This window comes from Mirounga leonina, unplaced genomic scaffold (assembly GCF_011800145.1).
Source record: "Mirounga leonina isolate KUSES-001 unplaced genomic scaffold, KU_Mleo_1.0 Mir_154, whole genome shotgun sequence".
NCBI classification, from domain to species: domain Eukaryota; kingdom Metazoa; phylum Chordata; class Mammalia; order Carnivora; family Phocidae; genus Mirounga; species Mirounga leonina.
The window spans coordinates 28960316-28973790 of record NW_023270389.1 but is presented as its reverse complement, the minus strand read 5'-3'; the positions used below and the strand labels follow the sequence as shown (position 1 = coordinate 28973790).

General features: G+C 40.5%; 1 protein-coding gene across 1 annotated transcript in view; it reads right to left on the bottom strand.

Annotated features, from left to right (window-relative positions):
* KIF14 (kinesin family member 14) overlaps positions 1-8268 on the bottom strand; it is a 54877-nt gene extending 46609 nt beyond the window's left edge. Inside the window, exons 1-5 of the mRNA XM_035010373.1 lie at positions 7026-8268; positions 5072-5326; positions 4361-4448; positions 2658-2756; positions 411-463 (exon numbers count right to left, since the gene is read on the bottom strand). Of these exons, the coding sequence (XP_034866264.1) occupies positions 411-463; positions 2658-2756; positions 4361-4448; positions 5072-5326; positions 7026-8176 (1646 nt within the window). The 5' untranslated portion in view covers positions 8177-8268. The remainder of the gene's footprint in view (positions 1-410; positions 464-2657; positions 2757-4360; positions 4449-5071; positions 5327-7025) is intronic.
* Positions 8269-13475: the final 5207 nt, after the last annotated feature.

The following is a 13475-nucleotide window of genomic DNA, read 5'->3' as shown; positions in this document are numbered from 1 at the left end:
AGCATTTGGAGTGTTGAAAGATGAAGTAAATGACTCTTAGCATGATTCACACTCTCAACACTAAACTCATTTTAGCACCTTCTCCCCTCTTCAGCTTAAAGTAATAGGTATAAAACGCAGCTCGAGAGGGAGCTTAACTTAATGGGGAAAGGGGATACAAGGGAGAAAAATCAAATATTTCACACACAGTATAACTCAGGCACTTTACAGGTACTGTGAAAGATATAAACAAATACAAAAACAAGCAGCTAACACTCTAGTTGGAAAGAGAGGAAAAATTAATTGAATACTATTAAAGGTAGGAGGTTAAATAAGTATCCAGGCTTTCAAAGTTGGGGAGGCAAATGAGAACAACATTCATTCTATTCATTACTTTTCTCCTCCTTGCTTTTGCTGAGCCAAACACTTACATTGACAAAGCTTCAACATACGGTCCAGAGACAGGATGCTCCCTTACTCTCAGCTAACAGAAGCAAACATTAGCATTATTAAGGGCATAACAAATATTTCATATAAACACAATTTTAAATGATCTTTTCTTCTATATTTGGAGTTTAAGGCAAAGAGATTTGCCTTTACCTGACCCAGAGATAAATATAAAAGTTCTCGCAAACACAAATCTGTAAAGCATTGACACTGCTTCAGGATCACAAACTTTTCACAATATGCCACAGTTCACCGCAGCATCAAATATCTTACTAGTTCCTATTCTTAAGACATGCAGTAGCCATTATCTCTAGGCTTTTAAATATTAGCTCTCCAAAATATATTCAGTAAATTTCAGACAGTTAAAATTTTTTCCAGTTTTACATTGTATGTTTTAAACTTTGTAACTAGAAATTTAAAACACTTTTAAGTCAAAGAAGAAAATGCCAAGTTTTAAAAAAAATTTTTTTTTAAGATTTTATCTATTTATTTGACAGAGAGAGATACAGCGAGAGAGGGAACACAAGCAGGGGAGTGGGAGAGGGAGAAGCAGGCTTCCCACCGAGCAGGGAGCCCGATGTGGGGCTCGATCCCAGGACCCTGGGATCAAGACCAGAGCCGAAGGCAGACGCTTAACGACTGAGCCACCCAGGCGCCCCCCCAAGTTTAAGATTCTTGATGTTACAACAGTAAGCCACATGATTTTTGGTTTTCTTTTTTTAAAGATTTTATTTATTTATTTGACAGAGAGAGACACGGCGAGAGAGGGAACACAAGCAGGGGAAGTGGGAGAAGGAGAAGCAGGTTCCCCACCGAGCAAGGAGCCCGACACCTGGCTCGATCCCAGGATCCCGGGATCATGACCCGAGCCTAAGGCAAATGCTTAATGACTGAGCCACCCAGGCGCCCAGCCACATGATTTTGAATAAGTCAAGTGACCTCTTTAGATTTTAGTTTCTTGCTCTCCAATGTCCTTTTCAAAATTAAAAATTTTACATCCTTTTAAAGAAAGGACTCTATTTATTTGAGAGAGAGCATGCAAGCAGCGGGGAGGGGGAATGCAAAGGGAGAGAGAGAATCTCCAGCAGACTCTCTGCTGCACTGAGTGCGGAGCCCGATGAAGGGCTCAATCCCACAACCATGAGATCATGACCTGAATCAAAATCAAGAGTCGGAGGCTTAACCAACTGAGCCACCCAGGTGCCCCCAAGATTTTACATTTTGATAGCAGTTTTTAAAAAAGATTATGTAGGGGCACCTGGGTGGCTCAGTCGGTTAAGCATCTGCCTCCGGCTTGGGGCATGATCCCAGGGTCCTGGGATCGAGCCCCACATCGGGCTCCCTGCTCAGCAGGAAGCCTGCTTCTCCCTATCCCACTCCGCCTGCTTGTGTTCCCTCTCACGCTGTCTTTCTGTCAAATAAATAAATAAAATCTTAAAAAAAAAAAGATTATGTATTTGTGGAACTTCCTATTTCACAGAAAATATTATGTACAAGATACCAATTTACTAAATAATCTATTAAGATACATATTCTATAATAACAATACAATTTTTAAACTTCTACTGCTTTTTGGCTTTAGGGATTTAGTGTTTAAGTGGTCCAACTAAATCTTGAAACAAATATTTTATCTTTAATTTTGATACAATATTTGATTTAAAAGAGGCTAAATTTAATAATTAATTTAATTTCCGCTAACAATAATGTTTAGCTTATTTACTATTTATTTACTCATTTAGACTGTAGATCCCAAGCATTTGCTATCATATAATAGCAATTTTATTTATTTTTTTTAAAGATTTTATTTATTGGGGCGCCTGGGTGGCTCAGATGGTTAAGCAACTGCCTTCGGCTCAGGTCATGATCCCAGGGTCCTGGGATTGAGCCTCGCATTGGGATCCCTGCTCAGTGGGGAATCTGCTTCTCCCTCTTCTGCTCCCCTGCTTGTGCGTGCTCTCTCTGTCAAATAAATAAGGATTTATTTCAGAGAGAGAGGGAGAGTAAGAAGCAGACTCCCCACTGAGCAGAGAGCCTGATGTGGAACTCAATCCCAGGACCCCGAGATCACGATCCGAGCCAAAGGCAGACACTTAACTGGCTGAGCCATTCAGGTGCCCCTAATAGCAATTTTAGTAAAATTGCAAGCCATATAGATCATCTTGAGAACTAGTATAACTATATGCATTTATAAAAACAAATTAAAAACAAATCATAAATTGTTTTAATCTTACTGGTTGCTTTCTCTGCCCGTTTTCGCCTTTACAAACCAGAAGGTCATGAATTTTTTCATTATATACTTCAAAAAAGCTCATTTCAAGGTGGTAGCTGACCTAGTAGGAGGAATAGAAACACAGCATGCAACTTATTTTAAAAATCCTTGCATTTTTTGCAAATTATATATCTGATAAGGTTCTAGGATCCAGAATATATAAAGGATGTTACAACTCAACAGCAAAAAAAAACAAACAACCCAATTTAAAAACGGGCAAAGGACTTGAACAGACATTTCTCCAAAGAAGATAAGTTCTACTTACTAAGATCTCTCAAATGTTCAACCGTGCAGTCACTACCCTAGTCTAGCCCCTTGTCATGCCTTCCTTACACAGTTTACAAGTCCCACAACTGCTCTCTTTGCATCCAGTTCTACTTCCTTTCAATCCATTCTCCACACTGCAGCCAGAGCTATATTTTTTTTAAAGAGCAAAGATGATCACTTGACTTCCCTGCTTAAAATCCTTCCATAGCTTTCTAGATTCCTGGAAGCAGGGGTCATAAAGTCCTTCACAAGCTGAGTTCTGCCTGCCTCTCTGGTTTCATCTTTTGTCACCCTCCACTCTCAAATTCCATGCTTAAAGCAAAGTAAACAATTTATAAATTCCCAAAGGCTCCCTACATTCTTGCTTTCAAAGCTTTGCACATGCTGCTCCCACTGCCTAGAATGTCCTTCCGCCTCTTCACCAAGCTAATAACTGCTATGTTTCCTTCAAAAATAAGCTCAGTTGTCCCTCATCTAAGAAAACCTGGCTCCCTCTAATCTTATATATTCTCAAAGCGCACTGTTCTTACTCTATCATAGTATTTATTTTAATTTATTTAGCAGTAAGTTGATTGTACTTGGCTATTTACTGATTCATTCCTCCATTATACTCTCCTAACGACAGGGACTGGGTCTTTTAACTCCATATTCCCAAATCTTGCACAGTATTTCCCCAATTTCCCTTATCATAAGAATCACTAGGAGGAAAGTACGGAAACTATAAATTCTCAGCTGTAGCCCAGATCAACTAAATCAGAATCTCCAGGAGAGATTTTTTTTTAGCAAGTGTATACACACACACACACACACACACACACAATCAAACACACACACGAAAAACTGCCCCGACACATTTCTGGTAATTCTTATGATCAAGCAAATTTGGGGAAAAGTGATCTACTGCTCGGCAAACGGCGGGTGCCCAGTAAATACTGGCTGCATGTACGAAGGACTAAGAGAAAAGGGAAGCCAGTACAGACTTTTCAGGTGTAGGGCAGCGTAAAGAGCATGGCTTTCGAAGCTGAATCTAGGTTCAAACTTCAGCTTCACGTTGTTCTGAAGTTTATGTCTACTGTCCTTAGTTAAGTCTGTGTACCCACCTGACTACAAACATGTAACGGTATATAACTGCCACATTATAAACCACTACACATACATAAAAGTAATAAAGCCGAAAAAGCTAGAGAAGACAGAAGAGATGATCCTTCTATCACTGCCCAAAAAGGAGAATTTATTTTGAAATTTTGAATCTCCAACCTCTCCTCCATACCATTGTTCCACAGGAGAATGACCTAGAACTTAAAATTACATCTTCCATTATTTCCTTAGTGGTGTTGACTCTGATTTTAATTTGACTGTTTCCTAGTCTAATATGAAGGCTTACAGATGAGAACATACCTCTTGAGTTTGTTTTTTGGCTACTTGAGCAAAAAGATCTTCACAAAACCTTGGAATTATTCCTGGTTCTTCACTAAGTCCCATCATCCTGGAAAATACATAATGAATGGCAGGGGTGGGGGGTTGATAAAACTAATTAGTTTTTTTAAAATTCTCTTTGGGGAAATGGGTTGGGGGAGTGAATGGGAAGCAAGCTAATTAAACTGTGTTATTAATATCTAATAACCTAGGCTCTGAAGTCAGATCTTCCTGAGTTCAAATCTTGATCTCACCACTTATTAGCTCTGTGACCTTAAACAAGATACTTAACCCCAGTAAACCTCAATTTCCTCTTCTATAAAATGGGAATAAATAAGAGGTATCTAATTCAGAGAGTTGTGAGAGAGTACAAGCAGAGGCTTTAATATATATATACCATTTATTAGATGGCTACTTTTAATTCTCACAATAATATTTACAAAATAACCTCTCCAGGCTTGGGTTTACACAAGACATATTACGTACAGTAAAATGGGCCAATGACACTTACAAAGTAAACAGTATCTCTTGCATAAGCTGAAGCTCAGAGGTTAAGTAACGTGCCCAAGTTTGCACAGAACCGGTATATAAAATGGATGAGATTTGAGCCCAGATCTGTGTGGTTTCAAAACTACATTGTTTCTCACCAAAGACTGAAACATTCTCAATAACTGTACTTGGAATAACACTTACGTGTATGATTTTCCAGAGCCGGTCTGACCGTAAGCGAAGAGACAGGTATTGTAGCCTTCAAAGGCACGCTCTAGGAGGGGTACTGCTAGCGTCTCATAAACAGTCGTCTGGCTAGCATAGTTGGGATGGCATTCATCAAAAGACCAGAATGCAACATCATAAATAAAATTATAAACTTGCTTCATGTCAGGATGTTCCACAGCTATTTCTTCCCCATTCATGAAGACCACCTGGGATGCTTTTTCAACCTTCTCTCTTTACAAAGAAGCACAGAGAAAAATATAAAGTTACCGTGATTATTTTGAGTATTATTCCATAGAATATAATAAGAACCTCAAAACTAGTTAAATACAACATTCCTCCAGAGCAAGATAATTTAGTTTTATGTGGAAAATGTAGACCAGCTAACGTAATTATAGTGGGTTTCCAAATATAGATTTCCTACAGCTCCAGTGCCACCACTTAAAGGGAAAATGGAGTCCCAGATCTGTTGTCTGAAAAATCATCCTACTTTTACAGGATTTTCCATCTTCCTTTTTCTCTTGAGCTCTCCCTTCGTCCATCCCACCTACTATAATCTACCTATACTCTTCAGTCCAAATCTGGAAACTTTTTAATATATTTTAAAGATGTTTCAGAGGTGCAGATCTATATAAACCTGACATGAAATGCAAATATAATTTCAACAAACTCAGTTAAATATAAGTCTCAATCATAAATCTCTTTGGGCTACTGCCTACTGTTACTGTTAATCCAAAGGTCCCTCCGTTAGATTATCTCCCTTAAAGTCATGGATTTTCATGTGCATCCTTCTTCCAGCTCAGACTTAGGTAGAAATCTTTCATTTACTTTACATCTGCAGAAAAATATTATCACCTTGTCTGGCCCAGATATCCCTTTTTGCCCCCAACTCTGTTTTAGACCAGAATTTATTCTGGAATTCACCTGCCTCTTCAATGTGACAAGTGCCCCACCACCCCTGTTATCAGCCCAGTTTGCATGGCTTATCTGATGAATCTGAACTCAGGTACTTGGTTCCGTTCTAAGTTCTCTTCAGGGTAGTCATCCATCGTGGGGTTTATTCCTACCAGCTCTGTTCTTTCTGTTGCCTCTTGCCCTATCATGATCCTTGAGGCCTGTCTTTGAGGTTTCCCCATTCTCTCCAGCCAACTCACCCTCAGTTCTCTCACTTATCACTAACCCCACATCTTCACGAACAGCCTTTAAAGCACTGTATTACTTACCTTTACTGACCCTTTAGGTTTAAACTAAGGGTTCCTTCCCCCATGGCAGCAGTCACCATATACTCTCACATCTTGCTTAGATATACAACAGAGTTAACAACTACTAACTCTCAATTTTTTTCGCAGTCACCCCACAAAACATTCAAAAATAATTAGATGCCACATTCACATTTTGTCATGTCCATCTTTCTCAGCCCTACCTGTAATCTGTGACTATCTCATCCACAATCACTTTGGAGAGAGATTTTTTACCATCAACATCAAATCTAATAAAGCACTGCATTTATAACTACTATATATCAGTGATGACAACGAGGATGATACTACGCTGGATGGAGTTTTGGAAGGACCTCTTTGGGGAATAAGGGACCTAACAAGTGCTCTTTTTAAGGGAAACACAGAGGAGCCCGCCATACATTGCAGATTTGAAAGCAGACTGCATTATAGACTTAAGTCATTCTGACGTTTTCAAAGCAGCAGATCTAAAGAAATTTACATTTGCAAAAGATGGCGATTTCAATGTTTTAATTTTACACCCAATCATCAAAAATAATGAGGGTTCTACAACTAAACCTAAAATTTCTCCGTACATAGAAATGCCACCACCAAGCTTGAAGATGCATGAATGCACTCACTTTCCAAAGGCACAGTGGAATTAGACACATCACATGTCAGTAGTTTGGCCTTAGACTTTAAAAGGTGTAACATACCTCTTGCTGAAAGGCCTCACACGTATTGCCACTGTCACTTGACTGTTCTCTACTTTTAAGGGGTCTGTTTCTATCGAGGTGTTCCGACCTGTTGTTTCCTCTTCAAGAAGGAGTGTATTTTCTTGTGACCTTTCCTTTTCATTTGCTAGAAGAGAACTTCTTGGCTTTTGTTTAACTTGGAGGCTAGGCACCCTATTTTTCAGTATCGATGCAGCTGGGCTCGAAAGCTGTAGCGTGCCACACTTTGGTGTCCATTTGTGTCCTACAATGTACTTTGTAGGTGTTCTTTTTTCTAAGCTTCCAAATTTATTTGAATTTTTTGCTATATCCTTCCCAATACTTCTATGATGCAAGTTTCCTGTTCCTGGCACTTTGATGTTCAACTTGCTCTGAAGAGGCTTTGTTGCCAAGTGTCCGGATGGAACAACTTTAGTCTGACTCTGGCAATCAGTGGGTGCTCTATTACTTAAGTATTGAAGTGTGACATGTTCATTTGCCTCAAGGAGGGCAGAAGACGTTTCTTTGTGTTTTTCATCAGCCATCATTTCAGTGTCTTTTCGGTCTTTGGCTAAAGGTCCAAAAGATGCAACAGAAGAGTCTTTACCATTATTTACAATTGTTACCTTTCTCCTCATTTCCAGGGAAGCACAATCATTTTCTGTTGGGCTTCCCACATTCTGTGTTGTTTTCCACTTTTTCACACAATCTGTTTGAGCTGTTTTCCACTTTTCCACAGATTCTGTTTGAGCTGTTTTCCACTTTTCCACAGATTCTGTTTTAGCACGACGTTGTAACGTAAGACGTGTTTCTGCAGTTTTTTCAGTTGAGTCCCCCAACTCACTGCCACGCAAAGATGATTCTTTGTTCCTTGTAACTCTTCTCTGAAGTGCCAACCTACCAGGAGGGTCAGGGGTAAGAGGTACCTCTCCTGTTTTTTTACAGGCAGAAATCACATAAGTACTATTTATGTCTCTGATTTTATTTGCAGATCTCGATAACGGATCATCATTTTCACATTCTGACATACCCGAATTCAAATGCAGCTTACGTCTGCTACTATGGGTGAGGACATTCAGTGATGAACTCTTTTGGGAAGAAGGTATACCAAGGATATCCCTGTTATTTCTATTATGTGCGGTGTATACTGACATTGTGGCAGCAAGTTGTTTTAAAAAAGAATGTTGGTGAAGAACCGAAGCTCTTCTTTAGACGTTCATTTGACTTCCAGCCATATCTTATGTATCAGTTTCCAATTATCTGCTAAACTGTAAAAAAAAAAAAAAAAAATTATATTGTAAGACTATCAACAGGCATTAAAAAATATGAGAACCTTCCATTATGAAAGTAACTTCCCAGAGAAATGAATACGTTAGAATAAACCACAATCTCCTCCTCAGATACTGTTCCCAAGCAGCTTCAGACAAATCTCTGCCTTCAAAGAGTTTATAATAATTATGCAACAAATATTTACTGAGTCCCTATTATGTGCCAGGCCCTCTGATAGATACTATGGATTTCAAAGACAAGACCCTGTTCCCATTTTCTTAGTCTAGAGGAATACACAGATTTCCATTATATCAGGACGAAGAGGCCAAGTGACTTAAAAGATACAAACAGTGCATGTCAAAGAAGATATTCGAATGGCCAATAAGCACATAAGAAGATGCTCAACATCACTAATCATTAGGGAAATGCAAATCAAAACTACAATGAGATACCACATCACACCCATTACAATGGCTACTAACAAAAAAGCAAGTATTGGCGAGGACGTGGAGAAATTGGTACCCTTGAGCACTACTGGTGGAAAATATATGGAAGTTCCTCAAAAACACTAAAAATAGAATTACCATATGACCTAGAAATTCTACTTCTGGATTATCTAACCAAAAGAATTAAAAGCAGGGTCTTTTTTTTTTTTTTAAAGATTTTATTTATTTTTTGAGAGAGAGACTGAGAGAGAGAGAGCATGAAAGGGGGGAGGGTCGGAGGGAGAAGCAGACTCCCCGCCGAGCAGGGAGCCCGATGTGGGACTCGATCCCGGGACTCCAGGATCATGACCTGAGCCGAAGGCAGTCGCTAAACCAACTGAGCCACCCAGGCGCCCTAAAAGCAGGGTCTTGAAGAGACCATTGTACGCTCATGTTCATAGCAGCATTATTCGCTATAGCTAAAACATGGAAGCAACCCAAGTGTCCGTGGACTGATGAATGGCTTACCAAAATGTGGTATTTACATACCATGAAATATTATGCAGCCTTATAAAGAAATTCTGCAATATGCTACAACATGGATGAATCTTGAAGACATAATGCTAAGTGAAATAAGTCAGTCACAAAAAGACAAATATTGTATGATTCCACTCATATGAGGTACTTGGAGTAGTTAAAATCACAAAGACAAAAAGTATAATGGTGGTTGCCAGGGGCTGAGGCCAGGGGAAAATGAGGAGTTATTGTTTAATAAGTACAGAGTTTCAGATTTACAAGATGACAAAGGATTATGGGGATGGATGGTAGTAATGTCTGCACAACAATGTGAATGTATTTAAGGATATACACTTTAAAACGTATACGTAAAAACAGATAAGATAATACATGTTATGTATATTTTAACACAATAAGGAAATGCGGGGGAGGAAGGGCGGGGAGGAGGAATGTGCATGTCAGCAAAGATTTTTATTTAGTACTCCCTGTTTGCAGATTAGGAGAGGGACTAACAGAAACCCTGGCACCTAAATCAAAGACTGGATAAAGCATTTGGTAACACCTGTTGAATGTATGTTAAATACAGGAATGCCTCATGGAGATTAGTTTGAGAGGGGTCACAAAACAGAGTATTCCCAAATAAATACCATAGACAATAACTACAATAAGTAAATTAATTGCTTCTGTTGAGAAAAATTATGCAAGATTAGATAAGTAGACAGCTTGCCCTCTAGCAGTTAGACAACAAAGTAGACAGGTGTGTATATAAATATGTCAACAATATCTATCCAGCATTAATGGTTTAAAAGAAAAAGAACAGCAGTTACAGCTAAAAGGTCTGGCTTCTAGTCAACTCTGCACCAAACTGGTAATATTGATGTAAACAAGTCTTTAAATCTGCATGCCTGGTTCTAACTTGTAAAATGACACTTGCTCAAACTATTCCATAGATCCTGCTATGCAGGAATATAATAGAAGGTAACTTTTAAGTAATTTAAAGTTCTAAATAAGTAATAATCATTACCACCACCACCCCCCAAAAAAGAAAAAAAAAAAAATCGTCAGGATATAAGCACCTGCCCTCAACCTTTTAACTAAAAATATAGAATGTTCCCATTACGGAAATAAATTTAAAGGCAAGAAAAGATTCTGGAAATTCTACCGCAGCTAAAAACTATTTGCTACTTACACAAATAGATAGGGCTTTTTGTTCGGGAAGTTTCGCTACCGGAGTTTAAAGAGGAGTGAAATGAATAGAAAGAAGGAAATTAAGTCACAACCAGAACCAAAAGATCCCGGTGGATGGGTTCTCAGCTAGTCACTCCGAGGGCTGGGACGGCGAGTGTACCTCTTAATGCCAAACGACTGGGCGAGCCTTTCAGTGGGTGAGGCTGAGGGCCGAGGGGCCCTGAAGTCCAGCTGCCCAGTCCCCGCAGAGGCGCCGCCCGCGCGCGTTCTCCGGGGACCCCTTCGCCGCCAACCGGGATTTCGGGGCCGGTGGGGGACCCCGCGCTAAGGCCTCCGCTCGCACCTCAGCGGCCGCCGGTAAAAAAGCCGCCCGCACGCCCCCACAGCACAGATTCTTCGCCCCTCTGCAGGGTTCCCCACTCTCGAAGACCTCCTGGAAGACGTCCACACCACTCACAACCTCCACCGCCGGCTCCCTCTGAGGCCGCAGTTTGAATGGGCGCCCTGCTTTCTGATTGGCTGCTGGACGTCGCGTCGAGCGACGCGCCCTCGCCTCCTCCCGCCCCCAGGAAGTGCCGGTCATTGGGTAGCAAAGATTCTAAACCCCAGACCCGCCCCCCATCTCCTAGGCAACGGGGCCCGCCCCGCCCCGGGATCGGCTAAGTCGTGGAGCTTGGGCCCTTTTAAATCCGACCCTTGGAAGGGGCTGGATTCTGAGTCGGAACAGAGCAGCCGCTAAGATGAATTCTTATTTTTTATATTTTAAAGATTTTATTTATTTATTTGTTTGTTTGTTTGACAGAGCCAGAGATAGCGAGAGCAGGAACACAAGCAGCGGGAGTGGGAGAGGGAGAGCAGGCTTCCCGCGGAGCAGGGAGCCCGATGCGGGGCTCGATCCCAGGACCCTGGGATCGTGACCCTCTGAGCCCAAGGCAGACGCTTAACGACGGAGCCACTCAGACGCCCCGCTGAGATGAATTTTAAATAAGAAGAGTGTCAGTGACACTTTTGTCAATCCTCAGTCTAAAAAAAATCATGGTGTACCCACCTTACAATGAAGTTATAAAAATGGCTATTTGTCCTCAAGCTAAGCATAATAATTAACGCGATTCTAGTATTTCCTATGCAAAGCGTGGAGATAGAAGGTGTACTGAATGTCGTACGTGGAATTTTTTCATTTAATCCTAAAAATTTTATGAGGCAAATATTAATATTATCCCCAGTTTCCAGATGAAGTTTGGAGCTAAACTTGTGAAAAAGCAACCAGCAAGTGGTATAACTAGAATTCCGAAGCCACTGTCATAAGATTACTCAGTTTCAATATATATTCCAATAAGATTTTGAGACACAAAAAAAGTAGCAAAAACACATTCTGAAATATAACGAGATCAATGAGAGACTCTAGTCAAACATGTTATAAGGCAGAAGTATTTTTATTTTAATTTTTTATTTTTAATTTTTTAATTTTTTTGAGCAACGGTATTTTTAAAAATTTTTTAAAGATTTTATTTGTCAGAGAGAGAGAGAGCGCACAAGGCGGGGGCGGGAGGGGGGAAGCGGCAGGCAGAGGGAGAAGCAGGCTCCCCACTGAGCAAGAAGCCCGATGTGGGACTTGATTCCAGGACCCTGCTCTCACCATCTCTCTCTCTGTCAAATAAATAAATAAAATATTTAAAAAAGATTTTATTTATTTGACAGAGAGACACAGCGAGAGAGGGAACACAAGCAGGGGGGAGTGGGAGAGGGAGAAGCAGGCTTCCTGCTGAGCAGGGAGCCCGATGCGGGGCTCGATCCCAGGACCCCGAGATCATGACCTGAGCCGAAGGCAGACGCCCAACGACTGAGCCACCCAGGCGCCCCTAAATAAAATCTTTTTTTAAAAAAAAAGGGCAATGGTATTTCACACACAAAAGAATCAACCTACACACAAAAATAATTCATTTAAAAATAGAACGTAAACACCCAATCATTAAAAGCAAGTGTAAAAAAATAGGTACAAGTAAATAAAGTGTTTTTTACATTTCAGTGCTGGTGATTTTGCATCAAAATTAAATGTATAGGGGCATCTGACTGGCTCAGTTGGTAGAGCATGCAACTCCTGACCTCGGGGTCATGAGTTCGAGCCCCACGTTGGGTAGTTGGGTATAGAAATTACTTTAAAAAATAATACAATCTACGGGCACCTGGGTGACTCAGTCAGTTAAGCATTTGCCTTCCGCTCAGGTCATGTTCCCAGAGTCCTGGGATGGAGCCCCAGGGCAGGCTCCCTGTCAGGCAGTCTGCTTCTCCTTCTGCCCCTCCCCTTGCTTGTGCTCTCCTCTCTCTCTCAAATAAATGAAATCTTAACAAATAATAATAAAATCTTTTTTTTTTTTTAGCTTTTGGGCAGGGGGGAGAGGCAGATGGAGAGAGAGAATGTTTAGCAGGCTCCATGCCCAGTGCAGAGCCCAGTTCGGGGCTCTATCTCACAACCCTAAGATCATAACCTGAGCCAAAATCACCAGTCAAGCGCTTAACTGACCGAGCCACTCAGGCACCCCAAAAATAAAATCTTAAAAAAAACTTAGAAGTATCCATTTCTAGTGACAGAAATTGGTATGCTTCTTGAAGGCAGGGACCATATCTGTTCACAGTGTATCCCTAGTGCTTAATATAAAGCTTGATACATAGTAGATGCTTAATAAATATCTGTTGTGTAAATCACAAATCCTTCTAGACAGCAACATGATAAGGTGTTAAAAGAACCATAAAGATATTCATACTCTTTGACCTAGTAACTGTTCTACAAAAATTTATTCTAAGAAAATATTTCAGGGGTGCCTGGGTGGCTCAGTCGTTAAGTGTCTGCCTTCAACTTAGGTCATGGTCCCAGGGTCCTTGGATCGAGCCCTGCATCGGGCTCCCCGCTCAGCAAAGAGCCTGCTTCTCCCTCTCCCACTCCCCCCTGCTTGTGTTCCCTCTCTCCCTGTCTCTCTCTCTCTGTCAAATAAATAAATAAATAAATAAATAAATAAATAAATAAATAAATAAATTTTTTAGCATTTTTTTATTGTGT